The sequence below is a fragment of the Talpa occidentalis genome, unplaced genomic scaffold (assembly GCF_014898055.3).
Source record: "Talpa occidentalis isolate TD23 unplaced genomic scaffold, MPIMG_talOcc4v2.1 talOcc4.5, whole genome shotgun sequence".
Taxonomy (NCBI): Eukaryota; Metazoa; Chordata; class Mammalia; order Eulipotyphla; family Talpidae; genus Talpa; species Talpa occidentalis.
Window position 1 is genome coordinate 40,868,805 of NW_023604861.1, and position 24,778 is coordinate 40,893,582.

At 42.9% G+C, this 24,778-nt stretch overlaps 1 protein-coding gene across 17 annotated transcripts in view; it reads right to left on the minus strand.

Annotated features, from left to right (window-relative positions):
- The window catches only part of ENOX1 (ecto-NOX disulfide-thiol exchanger 1), a 522,650-nt gene that overhangs the window by 66,087 nt on the left and 431,785 nt on the right, over positions 1–24,778 (minus strand). For all 17 annotated transcript variants that reach the window (XM_054701771.1, XM_054701766.1, XM_054701762.1 and 14 more), the window contains one exon: positions 4,144–4,328. In XM_054701771.1, coding sequence (XP_054557746.1) covers positions 4,144–4,328 — 185 coding nt within the window. The remainder of the gene's footprint in view (positions 1–4,143; positions 4,329–24,778) is intronic.

A 24,778-nucleotide genomic window follows, 5' to 3' on the forward strand; every position in this document is an offset into this window, starting at 1 on the left:
AAGGCATTTGCTAACACTATTAAAAAGCATCAGCTCGAAGTATTTATGAGTGAGTCTTTTGACATAATCATCATTAGTCACACAAAGATTTATGATCAGCAGCTTATAATGGCATCTTGTTATCTGAATATTTTTCAGTGCTGTCAATATGATTTACACAGGCATCAAAAATAATTCTGATTTTTAAATTGTTACTTAAAAATATGACATATTTTGACCTGTCCTCATGAAAGAAAATGTAAATATTGTTTAAATTTATGTGTGGCTAAAACCGTGATGACACACTTCTATGAACTTATCATGGTGGCTACAAAAGACAAATAGCCAGGCTAAAATAGCCTGACCAGAGTGCCAACTAGAGGACACAGAACAACTGGAATTCTCATGGGGTCCCATGAAAGACACAATGTTACAGACACTTTGGAAGACAGTTTGGCTGTTTCTTAAAAAGTTAAGTGCATTTACCAAATGTCCCAGAAACCTAACCCCTAGGCACTGATGCAAGGTAAATGCAAAATGAAATCCAAACAAAAAGCTTATAAGTGAATGTTCACAGCAGATTTGTTCATAGTTGCCCTAAACAGAAAACTACCCAGACGTCAATTAACTGGTGGCTAGATAAACAAGTCATGGCTTTCCTGACCATGGAATACTATTCAGCATGAAAAGGAATGAGCTGCTCATACATGCAGCAACACAGTTGAATCTCAAATTCATGAAGGTAAGTACAAGAAGTCAGACTCAGAGGTTGCAGACTGCATGATTTCATCTACATGACATTTTGAAAAAGGCAAAGCTATAAGAGTAGAAAACAAATCAGTGGTTGTTGGAGGGGTGGGGGTGACTAATAAGAGACATAGGAAATTTGGGGTACAGGATGATAGAACTATTTCACATATGGATTGCAGTAGGGATAGTTACATGACCATGTGTCAAATTCATGGAACTATACATCTAAAATGAGTATTTTTATTGTATGTAAATTTTACCTCCACAAATCTGAGAAAATCTAATTCAATGTGGTAAATAAGAGAAGATAAATAAGAATTTGAAGTATATAGATTCTGTTCCCGTATACCTAAAGATATAAGGGGAAGCCAACCACCTCACAGTCACCATGGCAAAAACAGGTTAACTTCACTGACAGCTTAAGACCAGGTAAAGGTTATGGTGTTACCATGGTTACAGGATGTTATTACCTTTTGTGTGAAACCTCTAATATTAAACTGTGATGCACATGTGATATAGGGGTAACTCAGAAGCCACCACACAAAGTCACCCAAGGGTTTTTCATTTTTAGGAACCCCGTCCAAAATGTTTTCTTCACAGACACATGGCAAGACAGTGTGGCATTAGTGAACACATCCTTAAGGGATTAAGAGAAAGTTAGAAACTCTTCGATTTAAACTTGAAGGCAATTCTAACCTTTGTATGCTGGTTCAAAGGCTGCAAAAATTATTTTGTTTGTTAGAGGAATCACTTCCCATGGATGGCTGCTGAAACGGTGACATAGGGACCTACGGTTCCTCTCTCTGTTGCCTTTCCAGGGAGATCATCATTTTCTCATGTGCAGAGTGGACAGTGAGCAAACTGAGAGCTGGTTTTAAAGGTTTTAAACATGGAAGAATTCTTTGTCCTGGGACTCAAATGTGCAAGCGGTGGTAATTCATTCAATATGGTTTTAAGGTATAAACTGACTCTTAAAAAGCACACATATTTTAAACTCATACTAAAGACATGTTGCCACAGACTGCCAGCAGCCAATCAACAAGAAGGAGAAATTAAAATCAGAGCAGCTAGTGCTGGCTGAGCGAGTGTTTCCTGTGCTGGGAGGGGCTACCCAGCCAGCTCCCACCCTTCCAGCCTCACCCCTCAGGATCCAAGAATCCCAAACAGCCCCAGGCTAGTTCTTCCCACCATATCGGTATCTCTTTCCATTCACTCCTCCATTCAGCAAGTGCATTGTGACAATCTACTGTGTGTCTTATTGAGTGAATAGTGTTACCTCCAAATTTACATGTTGAAATCTTAGCCCCAGTACCTCAGAATGTGACCTTATTTGGAAACGGAGTCATTGAAGATGTGACTTGTTAAGATGAGGTCTGGAGTGGTGTGGGCTCTTGGTCCTATGTCCATATGGCAAATAGGACTTTGAACACAACACATGGAGATAAAGGCAGAGAGGGGGTGATACCTCTCCAAGTCAAGGAATGGCAGAGGCCATCAGCCAACCACCAAAGCTAGAGACACGTGGAACAGATTCTCCCACACGGCCCACAGAGGAACCAACCCTGCTGGCACCTTGATCTTGTACTGTGGCCTCCACAATTGTGAGGAATCAATTTCTGTTGTGTAAATGAAATCAGACACCACAACTCCCCCACCTCTCAAAACAGTCAGCAAAACTATACTAAAAACACATTTCCTAACAAGGAGAGTCTGCGAATGTGAGAGACAAATACCTACTTCGAGAGGGCTGTGGTGCAGGTGGTGGTTGATGACGCTGCTCCTGGTGGATCAGGGCTGGGCCCCAGGGCCCATATTCCCAATGGAGCTCTCCTTGCTTGATGGACCTTACCCTTGCCTCCCCAGACTTCAGATTTGAATCCTGCACCCCTGTAAAGGCTTTTTTTGCCCTTAAAATAACTAGGTAATCTTTTCTGGAAGAAAAGATGGCCCTTTGCTTGAGGTGTGGCATAGCAGCCTGCAGCCCAGGTCTGGAGGCAAGAAACGACAGACTGGCCTCCATGGGGCATTGGCTCATGCCCAGTGTGGGGCACATGGACAACCCCGGGAGCCTCACAGCAGCTGTTACACCAATTTCCAAGCGCAGGGTCCTGAGCAACGGTTGTAATGACATTTTCCTGGCTGGCTCTGACCTCTGAATCTGCCAGATTTGTCTAACACACACTATGAATCTGCCCCAGTCAGGACTCAGAGCCAAGCTTCAAAAAATTGTCTTAAAATGGCAGGAGATATTTAGACAATTTCTGTGATTGGTCATTAGCTTGTTTATACCCCAGTTCCTGTACCTTTCTTATATCCCTTCCTCCCAATTATTTCTCCCTGCTTGGTTAATGTTACTGCAGCAGTTACCTCTAATCATTAAGACACTTTTGGAGGCGATTTATACTCCTGGACTCACAGAGCAGTCAGTATGGATGGGGAATTTAAAAAAGCACCTCCTACTGACCATATATTGCTTCCCATTTTTTTTTACATTTAACAAAAATTTTGCATCATTTTTACAAACAGTGAAATTTATTCTCACCATCCTACTTGTATTTCCCTTGTTTAAATAACATTTGTATATTAGATTTGTATATTCAGAGGAATAATAAGAAAATACCCATGTGTGATGATAATGTATGCTCTATCATTCTAAGATAACTCAGACGCCCAAGTACCGTAAACACATCATGTATCAATTGCTGTTGTCAGACAGGAATCTGTTTCTGTTCCTCTGCTCCCAGAGCTTGGGTCTCGCCCTCCCCTCAGGGTCTGTGCCCCTTCGCCTTCCTTCAGAGCTGTCTCTTTCTAACCATTTCCTGGAATAGGCATCTCTAGCTACAGTGTGCCAGGCTGAAGTGTGGCATTCTTCCACAAAGGCACAGAAACTGGCCTGTTGTAAAGTTGCTCATCCCCCCAGATGCCGGTGCTTCATCAATCCATCAAGAAATGTTTTTTAAATGTCTAATTTTTCCTAGAACCTGGCTAGATCCTATGTGCAATGGCGAAGAAGTGGCAGCAATTGAGTTTACCTTTACACTGACTTACCAACAGTGTCCTCTTATAACAACAGCTGGCATGTTTTTCATTTAAAAGTTCTAAGACTGCATCATAATCAGCAAGGATTTTCTGACCACTTTTCCAGGAGGCTTAATTTCATAGACAAACCTTTCCATCACCTGGACTCTCTTCCTTTATTTTCTACTGCGAGGCTGTATTTATTTAGAGTGGCTTTTCTCCAGATTATGCCCTTCCACACACTATCGTTACTTAGCACATTCTTTTCCTAGCAACTTAACTTTGGGTTGTCATTTCTTCCCTTTCCTGCTTCTTGACAAGTGGCTGCCATTTCACTTCCATTGAGATGCACATCCCTTCTTTTGAGGAAAAAAACAAAAACCTGGGCCCGGGTACCTGCTGCATGCCTTGCATGGTTTGCTGCAGGAACTGGAGCTGCTGGTCCTTGGTGAGGTTTTCTTCTGTTCGGAAAAGCTGTTCTTTCTCTTGTTTCAGCAGCTCCACCTCATTCCTGTAGGCATCCAGCTGCCAGCGGAGACTGTCGTTCTCCTCCTTGAGAGCGTAGGCCTGAGCCGCCAGGGCTGGAGAACAGACACAATGAGTGCACGTGAGTTAACTGCTGGCTCAGACTGAGGGGGCCTTCTGTGGACACGGGGCTCTCTCACCCAAATTCTCATGCCAGCTTGGAAATAAAACCAAATGCCTCATCCTGGGGCTCTTTATTTTGCACTTGGTGACTATCGCTTCTTTAGGGATTGTTCTCTTTTCTATTTGTCCTGTCTTAGGTATGAATGTTTCTTGTAGGCATAGGATTAATTCCTTCCAATTCTCATCTCTTGACCTCTCCCCCCCCAGTCCTAGTCACCTTCTCAGAAATTGATATGTGTTGCTAGGTGAGGATGGTATTTGGAATTCCAGGCAGCAATCATCTCTACCCCATTACTGTCCTGTCCCTGCCTGCAGAAGAGCTCAGCTCCTTGGAGTGCTGCTTTCGTTCAGATAATCAGCAGCTCCACAGGTTGAGGCATGTGGCAGCATCCCAGAGGAGAGGGGAATTGATATGCACACCATTCCTCCCTGCTCTATTGCTGGGACAAATTGCACAAATTGTTTTCTCTAACTCCTATCAGAATGGTAACCTAGTTCCATCTGTTTCACCAACAGATTAAAACTCTTTTTCCTTCCAAGGCTTAGTGGTTACTCTGCTTCTCCTTCCTAAAACCTAAAAATCTGTGTGTGGAGATGCAGACCTCACGCACACCTTCTACTCTCTGAGAAACCCAAACAGCTAACCCTGGGCCTCACACACCGCAAGGCTTCAGCAACAGCTGAAACGAAGCAAAGGGAAGAGTGAGTGGTACCCACCAAAACTGAGGATCAGGAACCCCTTTCTCTAGTTTCCAGCTTATTGCTCAGTGGTCTCTCCAATAATAATACAATAACAATAGCTTTCTGTGCACTCACCACGTAATAGTCATTAATAGGACCAAGAGCTTCATGGGAACTAACCCACTTCACTGCTTCCCCTGCACCCCTGACCCCCATCAAACTTATGCTGTGGAGCTGCTCTTCGCTCCCTTTTTCCAGATGAGTAAAATGAGACATAGAGAAGTTAGAGAACATGTTTTTACCTCACAAATAAATAACACAGTCCTCCACACCACGCCTCTGTTTCCAGAGTCTTTTTTTGCTCTTAGTCTCTGGGCTAATTCTTCTTTTTACCAGATTGTTCAAAACTAATCTCAAATTCAAAATGAAAGAAAAATTAAAGCTGACTATAGTGCCAGGAAGGCACAGAGTAGGATCTCTATGATCTGGGCAGATGGGTAAAGGAAAGTCCTGGAGCCCTTGGAGGCATTTCAGGCTTTTCTTGCACTTTTACCAGGTACGCAGCAGGCAGGGATGCCGGGGGGCCAGTAGGTTGGCAGACCTCCCAGCCCCTGGTGAGTCTTCACTCTTTCTGGGTTCTCTGGTGTTCTCCCGTGGTGCCTCTTGCTATCTCTGCTGCTTCTACCACTGCTACTTTTTCTCTTCTTCTGGTGTCTCCGTGACACCGCCCTTATAAGCCTGGTCTCAGCCCAGGTGTGCCCCACTATGCAGGCCCACACCCTACTCCAGGTGTCCGCCATCAGGCATGCACTTAAGACTGCAGGGATCCATTATTAACACTAATGGCAGGAGGGTGGAAAAGCCTGATAATTATTCATTTACCCTGCACTGACCATCAGAAACTGCATCAGAGATGCAACTTTAGGTCCATAAGAGCACAAAATGAAACACTTCTTGATCTACACTAATTTCCCAATCCCCTCCCCCTTCCCCCATCAATTCATAGAGCCAGAGCGAGGTCAGCAGCCCAGATGTTCCACCTGTATTACAGGGCAGTGATGATGGATCTTTACTGAGAGGGGTTCTGAGACACTGGTGAATTCTCTCCTCAAATATCGAACCTCAAATGAAGTTACTAATAGCTATACAGTTGAGTGTTTTACGGTATTCTATTTTGCAAAATGATAATCTGTGTATAGTACATGCTGTAATACCTATGAAATAAAATGTGCCATTAGCCTGAAGGGCTCAATTAGCAAATATTGATTGCATATGTTTTCTGTGTTCAGGACTGTATGGGCATTTTGGATCACAAAAGAGGAGACAGAATATATTTCATCTTTCCAGTAGCTTTAAATGCAATAGCAACTGTCAGATGTGAAAGAATAGCCTATGCCTGGACTATAGTAGGTGCTGCAGAAATGTCTGTTGAATGAATAAATAAGCAACTTTGTGTCAAAGTGTTAGACAAGGTGTCAAAGTGTTGGACTAAGTTCAACTGTTCAGAGAAGAGAAAGACAAATGTAGATGGGAATACTGAAAGAACTGAGGAAGCCCATCTCAATTCAGACTAAGCACAAACAAGAGCCCAGAGACGAGAACTGAAGGTAGACTATTTGGGGGACAGGAAGGCGAGAACTTGGCCAAGAAGGCAAATGTCTGTTTGGAAAAGTGAGAAAAGTAAGTGAGAGCAGAGCCATGTCAGGTGAGGGGAGAGGGTGCAGGCGCAGAGGTAGGCTCAATGGAGCGGCCGATGGAGAAGCAGCATGGGCGCTTGGGCAGCAAAGGACATGATGAAGTTGGAGATTTAGGAAGATGAGTTTGGCAATGGTGCGTGGAATGAAACTGGAGGCAGAAGAGAAATAATAAAAGGAAATTTTAGTTCATGTATATGTGTGTGCAACATCCAGGAGCAGCCAATTTTACAGTTTTCAGGGTCTTATTCATAAAATCAAAAATGACCTAGGGCCTACCTAGGAGGCAAGAGAGAGTAAATTTTAACACCGTGCAGTTCCACCTCAGATCATGTCCATATCCCGAGATGGCAACCCTGACAACTCAGTTTTACAGTTTATAGGAAAATGGTTATGAGGCATCATTTGAGAGAGGGATGTTGTAATAGGGCAAAATTATAGAAAATGCAAACGATGAAAAAAGTGTTGGCACTACATAAGCACATTACTACATTTAGTAGCATTCAAAGACACTTAAGTCATTTCCTTAGGAAGCTCTATTTGGCCCTTTTTCAATTCAGAGTGGCATTTTTATTATCATAACTGATAGCAGGTGTTTGTGAAGAAATCGATTAGTATGCAGGGATGGAAATTACATTTTCCAAATGAATTGCATAGTCTGCAAGATATGCAGAAATCTGTGTAGCAAAATGCAAGCAGCTATAAAGCATGTGCCGGCAACATTATTTAAATAAATTATCTGAACATAAATACATATAGGAAAGTGCACCCATCTATTATTTTAGGGCCTCTCAGAAGCCTGTGGGATGACACTACTGACAGTTCTTATTCTTGGCTAAACCAAGAGACGATTGTTCCTGCCAAGTAGGATAGGGTGCACTTTGCATTTCTGCAATAGGAAAGTGGTATCACTGTATATAGAAAAATAGCAGTTGTAACTCCACCCGATCCCCGCCCCCCCACAAAAAAAACCAGAATCAATACCATAGCCAATCCCATGAGCGTTTTTATAACTGAGGCATATAACTGATTTACGTTCCTGATTAAATGATTTCAAGCTTGATATTTGCAAAAAAAATTTTGGTGACTCATGTGGCAGCAAAGTGGTTGTCTTGTAAAGGGTGAGAAATTGTGTATTGACTCCATTTAATTTCAGGCCACCTGTTTATAAACATTATTCACAGCATGCTATGGCCTATATCTACCCCTCAGGTGGGGCTTTCTGGAAGAGGCTAAATTATGTTTCTTGAAACAGAGGTCTGAAAGAAGCAAAATCCTAATAATTTCTAAATTAATATAATCTCTCAGTGTGTCCACAGTTCAGAAACTTGAAAGGTCCCACTCTTTTATTTATTTTTTTCTCTTTAGTTTTTTCTGAGACACTGGATTAAATTGAACAGTTTTGAAAAATGTGTAATCAGGCTTCTGTGATAAAATTTACCCCTGAGAGATCATACCACAAATCCACAATTCAAATAAGCATAAAGATTAAAAATAAACTACAGCATGTGTCTTCTGGTAAGAATCCCTGAGGAGTGCACTGTTTTAATAAATGGAATATGTAGCAGAGGGTCACCTCATGTGGATTACCAATTATCAATTAAAAAAATACAATAAGACACTTTAAATGTGAACTATATCATGAACATAATTAAAGCCTCTTTGGGTGATTTTAAAGGTACTGCTGAACCTAGTGGTGCTCTGGATCATCACAGATTCATTCATCAACCAGCTGCTCATGGAGACTCTCAAAGCAAGGAGCTGAGGCTGACACAGGACAAGGCCAGGGCGGCACCCGCTTGTACTTGGTCAGGACCTTAGAAAAACTCTATTACTGGAATTTTCTGATCAGGTCAAAATAAAATAACAACATTGGAAAAACTTTTCTAAAAAGTTCAATTACATTTCAAAAATTAGCAGACTGCTAAAATCATCAATGACATTTGATCCAAGATTACACTGCATTGCTAAAGAAGAGGTTTAAAGATCCTAGTGATCAGTGCCCCCTTAACTGATTCTACTATTCTTTATAATATTCTATATAATTCTATTATTCTTTATATTAATTATGATCAAAATGACCACCTCCTCAGTCTCCTGAATTCCTTACTATGTTTCCATGGGAACAGATAGTGGCAAGCTTACTTTCTTTAAGTAAATAATCTGGCGAAAGCCTTGAAATCTCTCTCTTACCATCCTGAGCCAGCCTCGGAAAAATAATTAGCACAATATGAAAAATGTAAGTTGTTTTGGGTTATGTCCCAGTAAGCTGACAGTATGTTAATATATTTTTCATGCCCAGGCAAGATGTAACTAAATAATAAAACACTTTAACATACTGTTTCTAACAATATCTGGATTTCTCAAGAACTGTTCATCTTTGTGTCTTTGGGGAACTCTGCATTTAAGATTCTTCTTCACTTTGCCAGATATCCTCCTGGGCATGGGTGGGGACGTGGGGGAGCTTGCTCCATTGTGATTCATTCCCATGTGCAAGGAAAGTCTTTTTTTAAGGATTTCCTCAGCTGCTGCCCAGACAGGCAGGTGCAGAACACAGGTTGATGTGGATGGGTCGAAGACCTGGACCCACATTGTGTTTGCCTCCAGTCTCTCTGGCCCAGTGACATGGGCACTCTCTGGGCACCAGTGGCCCCTGCATTTTGAGTTTCCTTGCAGGGCCTCTGGGGTCCACAGTTGTTCCTCGGTGGCAAGGTTAGTGTGGTACACCCAGCCTTTGGGCTTTTCCTTGTGTAAGACAGTTTTGCTCCTGAGAGGTGACAGCCCAGGGTTGCCAAGGATGGTTATTGTGTGTGTGTTTGTAGGGGGAAGAGGTGATGTGTGTTTTCTCCCACACAATCCCTCATTCTCTTCCTGCTGCTGGGACGGACCTGGATCTCTGCATCACTGCATGGAGGAAAGATGCCTGTCTCTAGGATCATCTGCTCGGGACACTTCTGTGACCAAGCAAGAAAATTTTTTGTGGTTGTTCAGCCAATGAATACTTGCAATTTAGGGCCTCCCTGGTGGCGCAGCGGTTGAGCGCTGGGTTGCGAAGCTGCCTCTGCAGTGCCGGTTCGATCCCCGGCTGCTCCCCCCGGCCTCCAGGGGAGGGTCCCACATGGCACACAGACCTCTCCTGCCACCCTCGGCAGTGTACTTCAGTCCTTCTCCCTGTTCTGCTCCCCGCTCTGGCTCTGGTGAATTCTCTCACCCTCCCGCGCTTCTGACTGTACCCAGTGCTTGTATAAATAAATAAATAAATAAATAAATAAATAAATAAATAAATAAATAAATCTTAAAAAAAAAATGAATACTTGCAATTTGTTTATAAAACTGTTGGTGTTACCCTAATCCAGTGATTCCCAAATACTGGCGCACATCAGAACCCCTGGTGGGCATGGTAAAACACTTACTTGTGGACCCTTTCCCCAGAGTTTCCCCTTTGTATGTGGAAACCACACATTTGGTATGTCTGGGGTGCAGCCCAGATATTAGCATTCCTCAAAAGCTCCCAGGTGGGGCTGAGATGTCACTCGGAGGACTGCAGCTGAGACTGTCCCCTGGTTCTTGAATTGGGGCTGTGGTTGGGTTGCCTGGACAAATAGTTGAGGAGGAACCATGTATTTGGTTCGTCATCCTGGTTTCAGTCCTTGAACTTCAGTTCCATGCTCTGCAGCTATAAAAGCACCTGTCCTGGTTCTATCCCAGCAACCTCCAGCCAAGAGCACCTTCTTGAAGAACAAGCAGGAGATTTTGGTAAAAGACACAGTCACTGCTGTTTTCCTGCCCCTGCTTCCCCCAATAACAGTAGCAGCAGCAGCAGCAGCAGCACTGGGAACAGCAGTAACAATAGTTGACAATTTGCATGTGCCAGGCAATATGTTCTGCATTATTCACACAGTCTCCTTTTCCTCTCACACGTAGTATAGTAAATATGACTCCTATGCCTATTTCCAGAAGGTGATGGAACTGAGTTGGAGAGGCACGGAGCTGGCACAGTGGGGTTTACACTGAGTGAATGTGACTCCAGAACCTGCACGCCTCCAGGTAATGTTGCCAGGGCGGCCCAGGTGCAGGCAAGCACTGTGGCTTGAGAGAAGAAACTGGAACACTGTGTGGGGCTCCTTTGTCCCTAGCAGAGGTGAGGCACCCCACGCCGGGCTCTGCTTAGAAAGTATGCTGTTGGGGAGAGACTGCTTTGAAAACAGAGTTGACCCTATTTTACTTATTTGTTCACATTCTGTTTACTGAGGTAAAGTAGGCTTACACCATAGAATCTGCTCCAGGGGTTATAGGTTCAAACCACTCCAAATGTGTGTTTGCACACCCTACCTGCCGCTGCTGACAGGACAGCTGATGAAGCTCTCTGCCATTAACAAAGGCTCGGAGTCTAAATGAATGGGCAGCAGGGGGAGGCTGGGCAGAGCCATGGAGAGCAGCTCTGCCTTTCACTCTCCCAGCCCAAGCTTTTATTTATGAACAAAGGGACAAGAAAATAACACACAACTGTGTTTTTGCTTATACAGATTAATAAGTTACTGCTGAAAACAAGCTTTTCTGTTTGTAGGGAACATGCGCAGAAGCCAGTACTTCCTCAGAGAACAGGAGTCAACTCTGGGAAGAAGTTCTGTTTGCAGAACTTCTAACGTCCTGGAAGCCCGTATGCAGAGTAAACAGGTATTCTCCAAAAACTCCTGCTCCCTTTAGGGCAGCAGGCTCCCAACACCTGCCCACCCCCAGTGCCCCAATAATCCTGTATCATTTTCCTCCCCCACTCCCACCCAGGATGCCTCTATCTAAAAATAAACACACAGACATCTTGGGCAGGAGAAATCTGGGAATGCTTCCTATGGAAGTTCAACTGCCCCTCTGGCAGTCTTGAGGCCTGACTCATCCACTCAGGGGTCGTCCTCCTGTGTCTGACCTCTGAGATGGCCACGCTGACGGCCACTAACTGCTGAGCCGCTGAGCCCGGGGAGCTAACGGGCTCTGTCAAGAGAGCTGCATCTGACTCGGGCTGACTTCAGGACGCCTGCGGGACTACAGCAGGAGTGTCTGCCCCTATCCACCTGAACTCACCTGTTTTACTTTTCTAAGTGTCTTGTGCCTTCACCTAGAGTCAAGGGGGTGGAGACCCCTATCCCACAGAGCTCAGTCCTCAGTGTCCACCATGAATGGGCTGAGGGAGGCCTCAGGCAAGGACCAGTTCTGCCCTCAGAAAAGCCAATGAAGGCGCTGGGTCTTCCTGCTGCCGGTGCCACCCAGTGCCACCCAGTGTCCAGGCACGGAGCTGGCCAGCAAGGTGGGGCACCTGCAAACAGCCAGTCTCCTGCTGACAGCCTCTGATGGCAGCAACGGACTACAATCGATCTGTTTTTCAGTTACACCTGTATCACCACTGAAGCAGCAATCTTCTGCCAATTGCTCACAGAAATTCCTTCTGCTCCATTTTTTGCTGGATTATTATTATTATTACAAGTTAGCATTGACATAACATTTTATATTTGCAGTGTGTATTATAGTCTGCACATTAGCTATTATTAGGGAGAGCTAAACAGAAGCACAATGCAGTGTCTATTTCCATCTTTGTGTGAGACCACTGGAATAAGGGTAATTTGGGGAGAGCAGGTAACCTAGAGCCTGTTATTAAAAAGGCTTAAGTGTGAGGCTGGAGGCACAACTGGCAGCAGGTGACTCAGGGAAGAAAAGCCTCTGTCTCTCCCTCTGCGGAGCTCCTCCCCAGACAGAGTGTGCTCCAGTGGGGGCCACAGCGAGCTAACAAGGAGCTTCACACTTCAGCGAGACAAGACAGAAGCTGCTGCTCCGTGTGCTTGTTGGTGTCCTCCGACACCTCCCCACCTGGCCCTGCTGTTCTCGGAGGAGAGCTGGGGGAAGGAAGAGGCATGCTCACCTCTTCCAAGAGTAGGATGAGGCTGCCATTTAAGATGTCACTGAGGAACACTATATGGGGGAGGGTCGCTATGTTGGGGAGCCTGCTGTCACGCAGGGAGGGATGCCTTTAGTACTCAGGGAAGTACAGATGAGGTGACTGCTGCAAACGTTAGTCTGGTAGTAACTGTGGGCTAATCCAGGCCCTGCTGGACAAGGACAGAAGCTCCCTGCTCAGCAGCAGAACCACAGGCGTGGACCTGTGGAAGCCTTTTTGACCTGTACCAGGAAGACACTCCCCACAATGTGCTGTGCTGGTGTATGAAGTGAGGGGAGACTCTGGCTTGGAAGGGAGAGCTGAGGAAGGGCACTTCTGTGAAGTTGGTGGGGGAGCTTGGCCTTGAGAACAGGTTCACACTTTGATATGCTGAAAGGAAGCCAGGATGAACCTGCACAGAGGAAATCAGTTTCCCAAAGGGCCCAGAGTTTCCAGTTGGAGAAGGTGCTTGAGGCTGAAGGGGCCAGGTCTATGGGGGAGAGAGGAGGAAGTTGGGTCCTTAGGAGCCCCCAAACCAGGGAACAGGCACATTGAGAGGGGAGTTCCCCTATACCCCCCCGACCCCTGTTTTCTTTTTATTAGATTTCAGTTTTCTTTTCCATTTTCAATCCCCATTTCAATTTCCAAAGAACAAGACTAGTTTCTCTGAAGGCTTTAAAAATTCTGTCTTTAGGGCAGTTAGACTAGTATAAATCACAAACGACATGGGTTTTAAGGAACAGTAGCCCCTCCTGGTCATGGCCACGACCTTCAAAGACAGCACACCTGACCTGGGGAGAAAATGTTTTGTTCTGTGCAACTTCATAACCTAACTTGTCAAAGGAGGGAAGCTTTAACAGCATCCCTTTCCCTGAACCAATTATTTCGTGCATCTTCCTCTGTCTGCAGTGGAAGGCCTCTCACCTCTTTTCCTACCAACTTACAAGACTTCCTTTCCTCTTAACAGATGGTCACTTTTTTCTTCCAGATACTTTCTCCTCGAGAAGTGATATTTTCCAACTCTAATCCCCTACACACACTCACACATGGCCTGGTAGTTTCTATTCATCTCCTGCACATAGCCACACATCCACATCCACGCTCTGACGTGTGAAGTGAAAGTCAGTACAAACCTAAGGTATCTTTTCAGTTCTAGGCATTGCCCTTTGCAAGGAATGGCGACTTCCCCTACAGAGCTTTAATTTACACTGCGACTATAGCACTAAGGTGGAGTGATATGTGTGTGAACATCTGACTTGGCTCTAAAGAATGGACTCCTCCCTCAGTGCTAGTTTCACACACAGCTTCCACTCCCGCCACCCTCGTATCACTTTTTGAGCCCATCCCACCCTCTGAATCTGAGTTTCTAGAATGGGGTCGGGGGAATGTGCATGTCAACCAATCTCTAGAGTGAGTCTAATGCATGCCATAGTTTTGGAACAACTTCCCTGGCCTCTGGGGACCGGCTCCCCATTTCCTTAGGCATTTTTTTTTTATCACTTTCTTCCAGTCTAGTATTTCTTTCATTATTTTTCGACACCTGCTTTCTCTCAGCCTTTTCTCGCAGCTTCTCTGTTATTGAAAGAACCTTCTCCTCTCCAGCTTTTACCATCCAATGTGACCTTCTAGGGGTCTCTGCTGGCCACCTTGCCAGCTCACATTTCATTCATCGATCTACCTGCTCCTCTCTGAATGCCACTTATTGCCTCTCCTGTGATGATATTGTGACGGAATGATTTCATAAATCCTCCAGGCTATGTCTCCAAAACACATTTTTCTGATCTACTAGATGCTGTTGTGTATTACTTGTCTTTGCAGTCATATTGCTGGAGGAAGATACTGCAGCAATAGGTTTGAGGCTTACACCCAGGAGAGGCTCATGCTGTTCCCTCTGTGGGAACACATCTCCCAGGGCCAGGCCCTTGGAGCAACCTCTTTATGGAGGACTAGAGCCTCCTCATCCAGGGTCTGTGCTCTCAGGTCAGCCTTCGCGCCTCAGAGGCTTTTCACTTTGGCAAAGGTCCAGGCACCCTCCTCACCACAGACTGATGAGAAAACAGCCAGAGGTTCTTATCACATTTTCCTGCACCAGGCTACCCTCACTTTTTCTTTTCATCCGATTGGCCTTTTCTCCCTAGTTAACCAAAAGGTACTTCCCATGCATCTCACGTGAGTAGATGAGGGGGATTCTCCAGCTGTGTCTTGCATGCTATATGCAAATTAGTAATTTCTTATTTCTTCAGTCCTTTATTATTGCCTATGTCAGTCAGTTCCTTTCCACTAAAATTTTATCTTTTACTCTACTTTTATTTCCTTATTTTCACATTTTTAAACCTTATCTCAACCTATGCTTTATTCCTCCCTTCCTGACTACTACTGATAGACATTGACCCTCATGTCACACACGAGTGGCTTTCAATTCTTTGGGCATCAGAGTCACCTGAGGGGTATTTTAATGACACAGATGCTGGGGCTGCAACCCCAGGCACTGGATCCATGTGTAAAACTTCTGAGGTCTTTCTCTTGTGCAGTCAGGGTTATGCATGACTTATTTATATCTTCTCTAGTGCTCACTAGTATCAATTCTCCACATGCCACGGTAACTGGTATTTGCAAAATGCCAAGAAGTCCCTTCATTGGTTTTTTCTTACAATCTCAAGGAAACTCTCCCAGGATGAGCCTATGTCACTGCTGGGAAAGCTGAGGCTTGAGGAAGGGACCTCATTTGACAAGCCACGTGGGAAATGAAAGTAAGTTACCTCAAAGAGCTCCTGAGCTCAAATGGTTCAAAGTTATTTCCTCACTGCCTTCAATGTTTCTAAACTCCCTCTTCCTGAGGCACCAAGTCTCACTCCCCTCAGCCACCTTCTCAGAGCCTTCAAAATATGACCACCCAGTAACCCACTCTTCAAAAGAGCAATGAAGTGAGGGGGCAGTCCTCTGTCTAGGCCCAGAAAACAGGAAGGAACATGGAAGAAAATCTCCCCAAAACTTATTTTCAGAGCAGTCAGTCTTCCATCTGTTCAAATGCCTCCAGTTCACATTCCTCAACTGGAAACATCTTCTTGATCCTTCTTTCATGCCCAGAATTTGAGTGCTACAAAATCCTGCTTCAATAGACTCAGCATTCATCTCTGAGTCCTTGGGCAGGGAAAAGTGAACATATTTTAAAACTGTCTGAATGGCTAAATTATAGCAATTTTTCCCTGGGAGAGAGTTGTTCAGATATTAAAACCTTCCATATATTGAGCATGATAATCTTTCACATCCCCACAAAAAAGCAGTTTTTGCTTTGCTCATTAAAATGATTTGTTTTTCATTTCTGATGAGTATAATTTTTCAGGTAGTAATGTTTTATTCTCACTATCAACTCCTGAAAAACCCTCTGAAGCCTCTGAAGCCCTAGTTAAGCACTGTTAATCAAACACTAAATGCTTTTAAATGCGCTACCCCTTTTTCTAATTGAGAAATAGACCTGTTTGGGCAAGTTTATGAGGTGACCTTGATTGAATTAAAGAGGTCAGGGATGGAAAAGACTTCAACCTCATATTCAATGATTTTAAAGAGATGACTTCCCTCCAATTAAGCAGGAATTAGCATGAAATATTTTGTTTCTGAAAGGTTAAAAGAATTCCTCTGAGAAAGCAGCTCTCTTGTTACTAGCATTTTATAGAACACAAGAGAGAAGGCACTCTGGACAGTTTTGCAGAAAGTGCATTGTTAACATATTGCTGATGATCCAGCTTCAATTATAAGATTCCTTAGCAGCTTCACTGTTCCATACATGGGGCAAAATATGCCACTGACATTTTAATTTCTATTTCAAAAGTCCAAGGACCTAACCACTTTAAATTACTTAATAAAAAAATCAAGTAATGCAATAATTTCAATCTAGTTCTAAAGAGAAATGTTCTGAATGTTTCCTTTTTTATTTCTTTGATTTGCTTCCTTTGAGCTCTATGCTTCACGAGGCAGACGTCCCGCATCTTTCAATGACCTGAAAGAACATGAATTCTTCCTGCAATAAAGAGTAACTGATGGGCCTCCCAGGTGGCGCAGCGGGTTGAGCACAGCGCTGTGAAGCTGTCCGCAGCCTGTGCAGTGTGGGTTTGATTCCTGGTCGGCCAGGGAGATGCCCACATGGTGCGGCAGACCTCTGCTGTCTCACCCGCTGCTCCCCTCAGCAGTGTTTTCGGTCCATCTGCCTGTTCTGTTCCCCCACTCTGTCTCTGGTGAATCCTCTCACCTTCACGTGCCTCTGGCCTGTACCCCAGTTCTTGTATAAATAAAATAAATCTTTAAAATAAAAAGACTAATGGACGACAGTCTTTGCTACATGATTATGGAAGCGGGATTCCATGGTAAAGCAGATGGGAGTTGGCACCTATGGAGGCCTGGGGACCAGCCGGTGATTCTGAGGAGCAGTCCTCCTGAGGGGAGCCCCTGCTAAAGTGCTTTGAATCCCACATTCCAACTTCAGAGTCATGTCAGTGTTGATATGGACTATACACAGGAGGGAGGGAGAGGGTTAAGCTCAGGGATGCGGGAGTGGGGAGAGAAAGAGCAAGAGAGGGCTTGGAAGCCACATACCAGCTATGAGACTTGTGGCAAATTATAAAACCTCCATTAGACCTCAAGGTCCTCTTCTGAAAAACATGGTCAGTTCTATGAAGATTAAGTAGATGAGTAGGTAATACTTTTGTTTGTTTGGTTTTTGGTCTAAGCTGAAAAAGAATATTCCTCAACAGATTAGGAATTCAGTCTTCCTACTTTTTATTTCCTATCCATCTGTTTGGTTGGGTATACAAAATCACATTCTTTCCTCATTAATTTAGAACCTGATGGGGTGAGGGAAAGGACATACTACTTCTTAAGAGCCCTTCCACATCACAATTTCCCTGAGTTTGTGCATCTCATCTTCCTGTGGATGCTCTGCCTCAGGCTTTTATTTTTAAGAGTTATTGAGAGGTGCATCTCATAAAGAAATGCCTCGGGAACAGGGAAAAGGGGAGAGGCATTTCCATAAGTCGTGAGATTAGATGGAGTCAATAACTGTTATCCTTCCCAGGCCCAAAAGATGCAGAGGGAACATGGGATGATGTGGGAAGTTGAAGGGCTGATATTATAGCTCAGATCATTCCAGAACAACCGTCAGCCTTGTGTCTGTGTTTTGAGAGATCTCATAATTTTTCTTTTTCCCTTTTTGGAGAGTTAGGGAATGGAGAATATGGATGGTGACTGTATGTGATTTATCAAAGAAAATCATGACCTGGCCTGGCTTTTTCCCAGTGCACTTCCCCTGGGAAAAGCATTTCTTCTTCTTCTTGCATAAAGCCATACACCAGATTGCTTTGCAGGGAAGAAAAAAAAAATCACTCAACTGGAAAGGAAATTGGGCCAATTTCCTGAATATCTTTAAAAGCTGGCTTTTCTGTTGGAATGGGCTTAAAGACAGTTTGCTACATGCACTGCCTATGTTGAAGTCAACTTCTTTCTCTTTTAGAAATTAATGAGAAGACTAAGCAAAATCACTAATCAGCTTTGTCTGGATTTACTTTTGAAGGTAGTAAATGTCTCCAGTCTACCTTTGCCTCTAATGGTATTGTGGGCCATGCACCTGGCAGGCAAAATCCTTGATTGATTATACTTGGTTACTCTTACGATGCTACTTAAGGTGTTGGAGGGGTATCCTGCAGCTTTTCCCCCACAATGTCCCCTGGTTTCAGAGAAAGGCCATTAGGAAAAAGGGAAACTGGTACTGAGTTCTAGACTTTTAACTTGCTATCTTTCGCAAATAACATTAACTTCTGAATATGGCACTGATCATTCCTATTTAGGAACAAAGGGGAGTTTGTACAAGATCATTTCTAAGGGTTTCTTCTGCATCTAAAGAGACACATCACTGCAGGTCTCCCTGTAGGTAAGAACATAACACATCTTCCTGGATTAGAACTGATTTCTTGGATCCTTCATTTAATAGTTACACAAATAGGATTAGTCCTTAGAACAGGAAACTAAGCTGGTGTGGTCTGTGTCATAAGCATATTGTGGTAAAGGAAATGTGGAAATTCCCTAATTTGAAGTAAAAGAAGGCAAAAAACTTCCAGAATCTGATACCAGGTATTACTTGTTACTACTTTTGACTTTCTTGAATGACTGGAAATGGCCAGATGGTATTCCCTAACCAACCAATTCAACGATTCTAAGCATTTTTTCAAGTAGCATTCATTGTAGTTTAATAAGATTATACATGTACATTAAGATTGTACATGTACCTATTGTAGGATTTTTTGACAAACAAAAAAATAAAAATCACCTGTCATCATGCCATCTAGAAATAATCAGTCACTCTGAATATTTTGACCTGTATCAGGATAGGTCTCCCCTAATACGTAAATAGTGAGTACAACACATAGAAATGATCTATATATTGATTTCAAACTACTTTTATCACTCAGCAATATTTTGAGAACCTTCTCTCATGTCTTTATATAGTCTCCTGAAATGTGATTTTCTTCAAGGCTGCCTATGGATAAAGGATACCCTGGTGTTAGATATTTGTGTGTTTCTAAAGTAATTCTGATCACTGCAAATTTAGGTAATTGCTCCAAGGGCAAAAGCCCTCATGGAGAGCAAGAGCCTCTGGGACACAGCAAGTTCTAGCATGTTCTTTAAAGAACCTGCAACACCCTGCTGGAAGCACCACAATTAGTAGACTCCGTCTTGCAAGTTCTGCTCCAGAAATGTGTCTCCCTATGTCTCTGCTAGTGATGGGGAGTCTAAAGTAAAAGTTTCCTCCTCTACCTACTTCCCAGAAGGCTTCATTCATTCATTATGTCTCACAACTGGGAGAGGAGTTGCCGAGCACTTGGCAACTTGCAGGTATCAAAGGTAGCCACCCAAATGAGAGGGAAGCACCTCTAAGCCAGTTACATACAGGAAAGCTTACGACATGAATACTTAAATTTCAATTGACTTGAATTTCAATTTTGGGTCTTCTATATATACCTAGAAGCCAGGGTATGGAATATATAGAATTCCTGGATATGACTAACTGGAATTCTACAAGGTCCCTCTGTATTGCTACAGTGGACCCAGCATCTTCAGGACTGCGGTTAATGAAGCTTATGAACAACAGTGTGAGGAGTCAAGGTATAATACCTTTATGTCACCAACTGTGTTTTGATGAGCAATGTTGTATAAAAGCATAGGAGAATTAGAACACGGATGCTCATAAACAATGCATCACAGTGCTAAGAAGTTGGTAGCAGCATATGTTTTAATAGGTTTGATATTGATTCTTTTGGCCAATGTCCTATTTCAACAGTGTTACAGTCACACTTTAAGATTTTAGATGGAAAGGTATAGAAGAAAATCAATAGATACTATCTTTACACTCTCAGCTGGCTACATAACTATAGTTTCTCTGCCACGCTCACATCTAAGGGTCTTAAATAATGCTGGGGGGTGAGGTGGGCATTGGTCCAGTTGTCTGCATTTAAATAACCTCAAGTATCCACTCTGACTCCTCAAAGTATAGCTTTAACTCCCGAAGGTTCATGGAGAAGAGCCCACGATTCAGAAAGGATATACATTTATTTGCCCATATTTTCTATTTCATTAACACATGTAAAAAAGAAACTTTTAAAAAAGTGTTCAGTAGTTATGCAAGAAGGCCTGTCTGAAAACAAAATCATGTAGACTTATTGTTTCTGACCTTTTTAAAAATACATAGAAAGGTGCTTATATAGTTAAGCAGTACAGAAGGAAACAAGAAAGGGGGAACCAAATAATCTTTTGCAGTATTACTAACTATGGAAGTTTTGTTTTCTTCTTTATTATTCTTAACCCATTAGATTTCTCAAAATAACCAGGTATTATTTTTATATATAACTGGGTATTTATTACTTTACTGTTAACATGTTACATGTGCCTGGGGGACAATGTATTGAGCTATTGAAAGCATTTTCTAGAAGCATCAACTATAATCACAGAGAGGCACCTGGCAAATGACATCAGTGTTGAAAAGAAAAAAACTCTTTCATAATCAGAAATTCTGACATGTTTCTTATAAACTGCAAGGAAAAAGGAGGAACAAATACTATTAATGGACTCTTTCCTGTGTTTAGGAGAAGGAAAAAAAAAAAAACCTCACAAACTTATTCAGATTCTGTCATCTAAACTCCCTCAAAAATATTCTGATTTTTTCCAGAAGTTGTGCAAACCACACTTAAATTCCAACAACACTGTGTTAATTTTGCTCAAATGCAAGCTGAAAACATATTTTAACATCCTGTCAGAACGAGATACTAAGAGTGTCGATAAAATGACACTAAAATAAATGTAAATTTAGATTGCTGTTACAAGTGGCTGCCTGGCTCTGAGAAGATGTTGGGTTGCTATAGTATTTTCCATAGCAACTTTGCATCTTATTACATAAATATTCCCTCAGTGTCCTTAAAGCCTGCTAAGAAAACAGGGTGAAATCTACTTCCCCATGTAATGATCCTGCATCAAACCTTATGAGAATAAAATGTCCAGAAAACATAATACACTGTAATCTAGATCATGGTATCCCTGGCAGTTGAGAAATGTCAGAGCCTAGGGGCTGAGGGCAGGCAGTCAAGCTATGACCTTGGCTGCTCCCTGGCCTTTTGTCTACTCTCTTCCTAGTCCAAGGCATCTGACAGCTTCTCTCTCTGAGTGTGGTTAACCACCTCACTTTTCTCCTCTGCTTGCCAACTGCCCATCGGCTCAAGCCCTCTGCCAGGCTGCAGGACCTCACATCACTAGACAAGAACCCTGGGCTTAACAAAGCCGAAGCCCAGCATGCAAAGGCAGCTGGGAGCAGGTGCTGGGCTGTCACACAGGAAACCCTTCAGAGAACCTGCCCAGGAACAAGCTGGTATCGACCCATCAAGTGTCAACTGTTGGCATGCCTCAACTAGGGCTCCCCTGAGTTTTATGGAAGCGCTGCAGAATTGAGTGGTTAGTGTATTGGGGGAAATCTGTGGTCTTAGACACAATGCAAATTCAGCAGCAGAAATCGTTTTATATCAAACACAGGACGACGGAATATGCATGTATGAAAGAGATGTCAGAACACGGCATTGTCAGAACTGACTTAAAAATAAGATTCTGAGGATTCTAAGCTTAAAGATAGTTCAGGCTCCAAATGTGAATTCACAAAACAGATAAACACAGTCTGGTTGGCCAGAAGGAGTGTTTCCATTACAAAGGAATCCTGGACTACAGCATCTGTCTCCTGCATTTAAAAGGTAAAGCAATTTATAAAAAGAAATGATTTCTACACTTTCCAGACATAACTTTTCAGAAACATATCTATTATGAAAAGGAAACTGTGACTGTACACAAAATTAGAGAACTGAAAAACCTAGCCAAATAAGCATTTGTCTGAATTCCTTTGACCAAAAAAAAAAAAAAGGGGGGGGGTATGTGGGGAAAAACCTTAGCTTCTTATAAATGGAGTTCTGGATCAAGAGTTTAGGAATGAAGCAGGCTACTCAGCCCACCTCAGGGAGATTTATTTTATCATCTTTAAGCCGTATTAGTTTTAATTAATCACATCTCCTTGTTGGGCACTTGGGTTCCCAGAAGATATTTTCTTGAGGTTGAAAATAAAATGCTTGTCTATAATTTGTGGTTGCTGATGAAGGTGCATTGCTGCTCTATTTCTCCTTCAGTTTGTCATGATGCGTGAGAACAGAAGTCTGCACACAGCTGCTTCGTCCAGTCTATGCTTCCTCTCTCCTCTGATGCACCTGGCGGGATCTGCTGGTGTGGGAGCTCAGCCCTCACATGTGGCCTCAGACCAACCCTTCTCATCTTCCATGCCTGAATGCTCCTGTCCCTCTGCTGAGTGCTGAGCAATCCAGAACAAGGTTGCTTACCCCACATGCAAAGTTCCCTAAAAGGAAGTTGCCACCAGCTGTGAGTGCTATGGCCATCTTTGGTTGGCCTCTTCCTGCAGGATCCTCTCGGCACCATGTCATCCCTTTCTCTGTAACCAAGGAATTCAGGGGAAAGAGGGAACCTTGTCTCAGGAATGCCAGGTTGTAACCTCCTTGTTGGATATCCTTTATGACTTTTGAAAGCACTCTATGCAGGCAATAAAACTAAATCAGAAATATGAAGTCATTCCTGGTGTTTAAAAGGACAAGGGGCTTAGCCAGAAAGAACTTTATTATTCATTTTTTTTTAACATAAAGCTTTCAGTGACATATAAAAGTATTCATTAATTCCAATGGAATTAATTATGAATCCTTTATTTGACTTGGTTGGCTAAAAGACTTGGAAAATCCTTGTTTGACTTCTTATTGAAATTTTTAAAATGTACCTATGTTGTGGTAAGTTTCCATGGAAAATTGATAACCCAGAAAACACTAATTAAAAGAGTGTTTGCTCCTAAAAGAACTCAGAGTTTAAATGACGTGTAATTAAAATCCAAGAGCATTTGTGTGTGCATTATGGAATGGTTTAAGGGTTTTCTATTAAGCAAAGGATGTTTTTAGCTTCACTCTTCTAAAATTTGCCCTCAGTGTACAACGTACACTCACCAAATACTGAATGAGGTGCATACACTGGATGTTCATTTTGGTTTATACTCAACTGAAATTAATGGCTTTAGGATAAATGTACTATTAGACATTGCACTTTTATCAACTTAAAATGTTTACTGTTTCCTCTTCAGAAAGCCTCCCACACCCTGGAGGGCAGGGTAGACTGAGTCTAACCCTCTCCATTTCTCTGCGTCTACAGTGCCTCAACCACGAGAAGGTTCTTATCAAATGTTTTTTGTTAGATTAGAATGAGGCCGAATTTGAATTCTGGGCCATAACCTATTCTGTAGCTGGCATTGAATTTTGTATGTCTAAAGTCCTGAACATTGCAGAGAAGATGAATTGTCCATGTTTGAATGTGCTTCCTCACACCTGCCATTTCAATGTAAATAATGTAAATGTTCTTAGGATTACTCTCTTCTCTCTTCCTACGTACTTATGGGACAAGGGCATCAAACTCAAAGACACAGAAGAAGGGTAATCTACAATTGAAGTCCACAAACCTTCACTGAGAACTTGTTTGGTGAAAGCACCAGGGCTGAGTGCTGGAGGAAGTCTAAGATAATGTTAACAAAGAGTCAATATTTACTGATAATTTATGATGTGCTCAAACTGTAAAGGAAAGGCACAAGCGTTTTAGCTACATGAACTCATGTTAATGCTCATGATACTACAACTTATCAGGTTTGTCCATGAGAGAACTCAAAATCTAGCAGAGATGTCCTCTTTTATTTTGCCTTTTCTTCCTTATGCATTCCAGCCCCATCCCCATTGCCAACCTGGTAGGAGGTGTGTGTGTGGGGAAGGTGAGGGAGTAGAAGAGAGAAGAGAGGGGGTAAGAAAAGGAGACAAGGAGAGAGGGGGAGAAGGAGGAATAGATCTGGCTATTAAAAGTCTGGCTTGATTACAGTAGGAGGACGACTATACACAATAAATTTAGATTTTTGTCAAAAATTGTATTCACAGGCTTTGGAGTAGGATGCCAATCTTGAACTAATGCTTAGGTAACTGCCTTAATTATCAAATTTGGTAACAAAACTCATTTTCATTGTTATCAACATCTAGGTTTTGCTCCAACAAACCCCTTTTCTCCTTTAAGATTCAACGGATGAGGAAAATGAACAGTCGCCTGTGGTTGTGTTGTAGTCATGGCAGTCTCGGGGAACTTGAGTGCAAGACCCAATGGTAAATTACTCTATGTGGTGGAGAGCCAAAAGTACAATGAAAAGTCCTTTATGACCAGAAAAAAACAAAGATATGTTGCAAAACTTTGATTAAAAAGAAAAAAAGTAACATAAGGTATCATATGAGTTGTCACGTAGTAAATTGTGTCTTTTTCTAGAAACTAAACAAAGCCAATTCTCTCCATCGTCCCCTCAGAAATAAAATGCAGCTTCTGCTTCTGGGGGAGGTGGAGAGCAGAGACATGGATGGGTCTGAACGGGAGCTGGCTTTGGGAAGTGCCACCTAGACATTGTCCTGGCACAGGCAGGGGTCTCCTC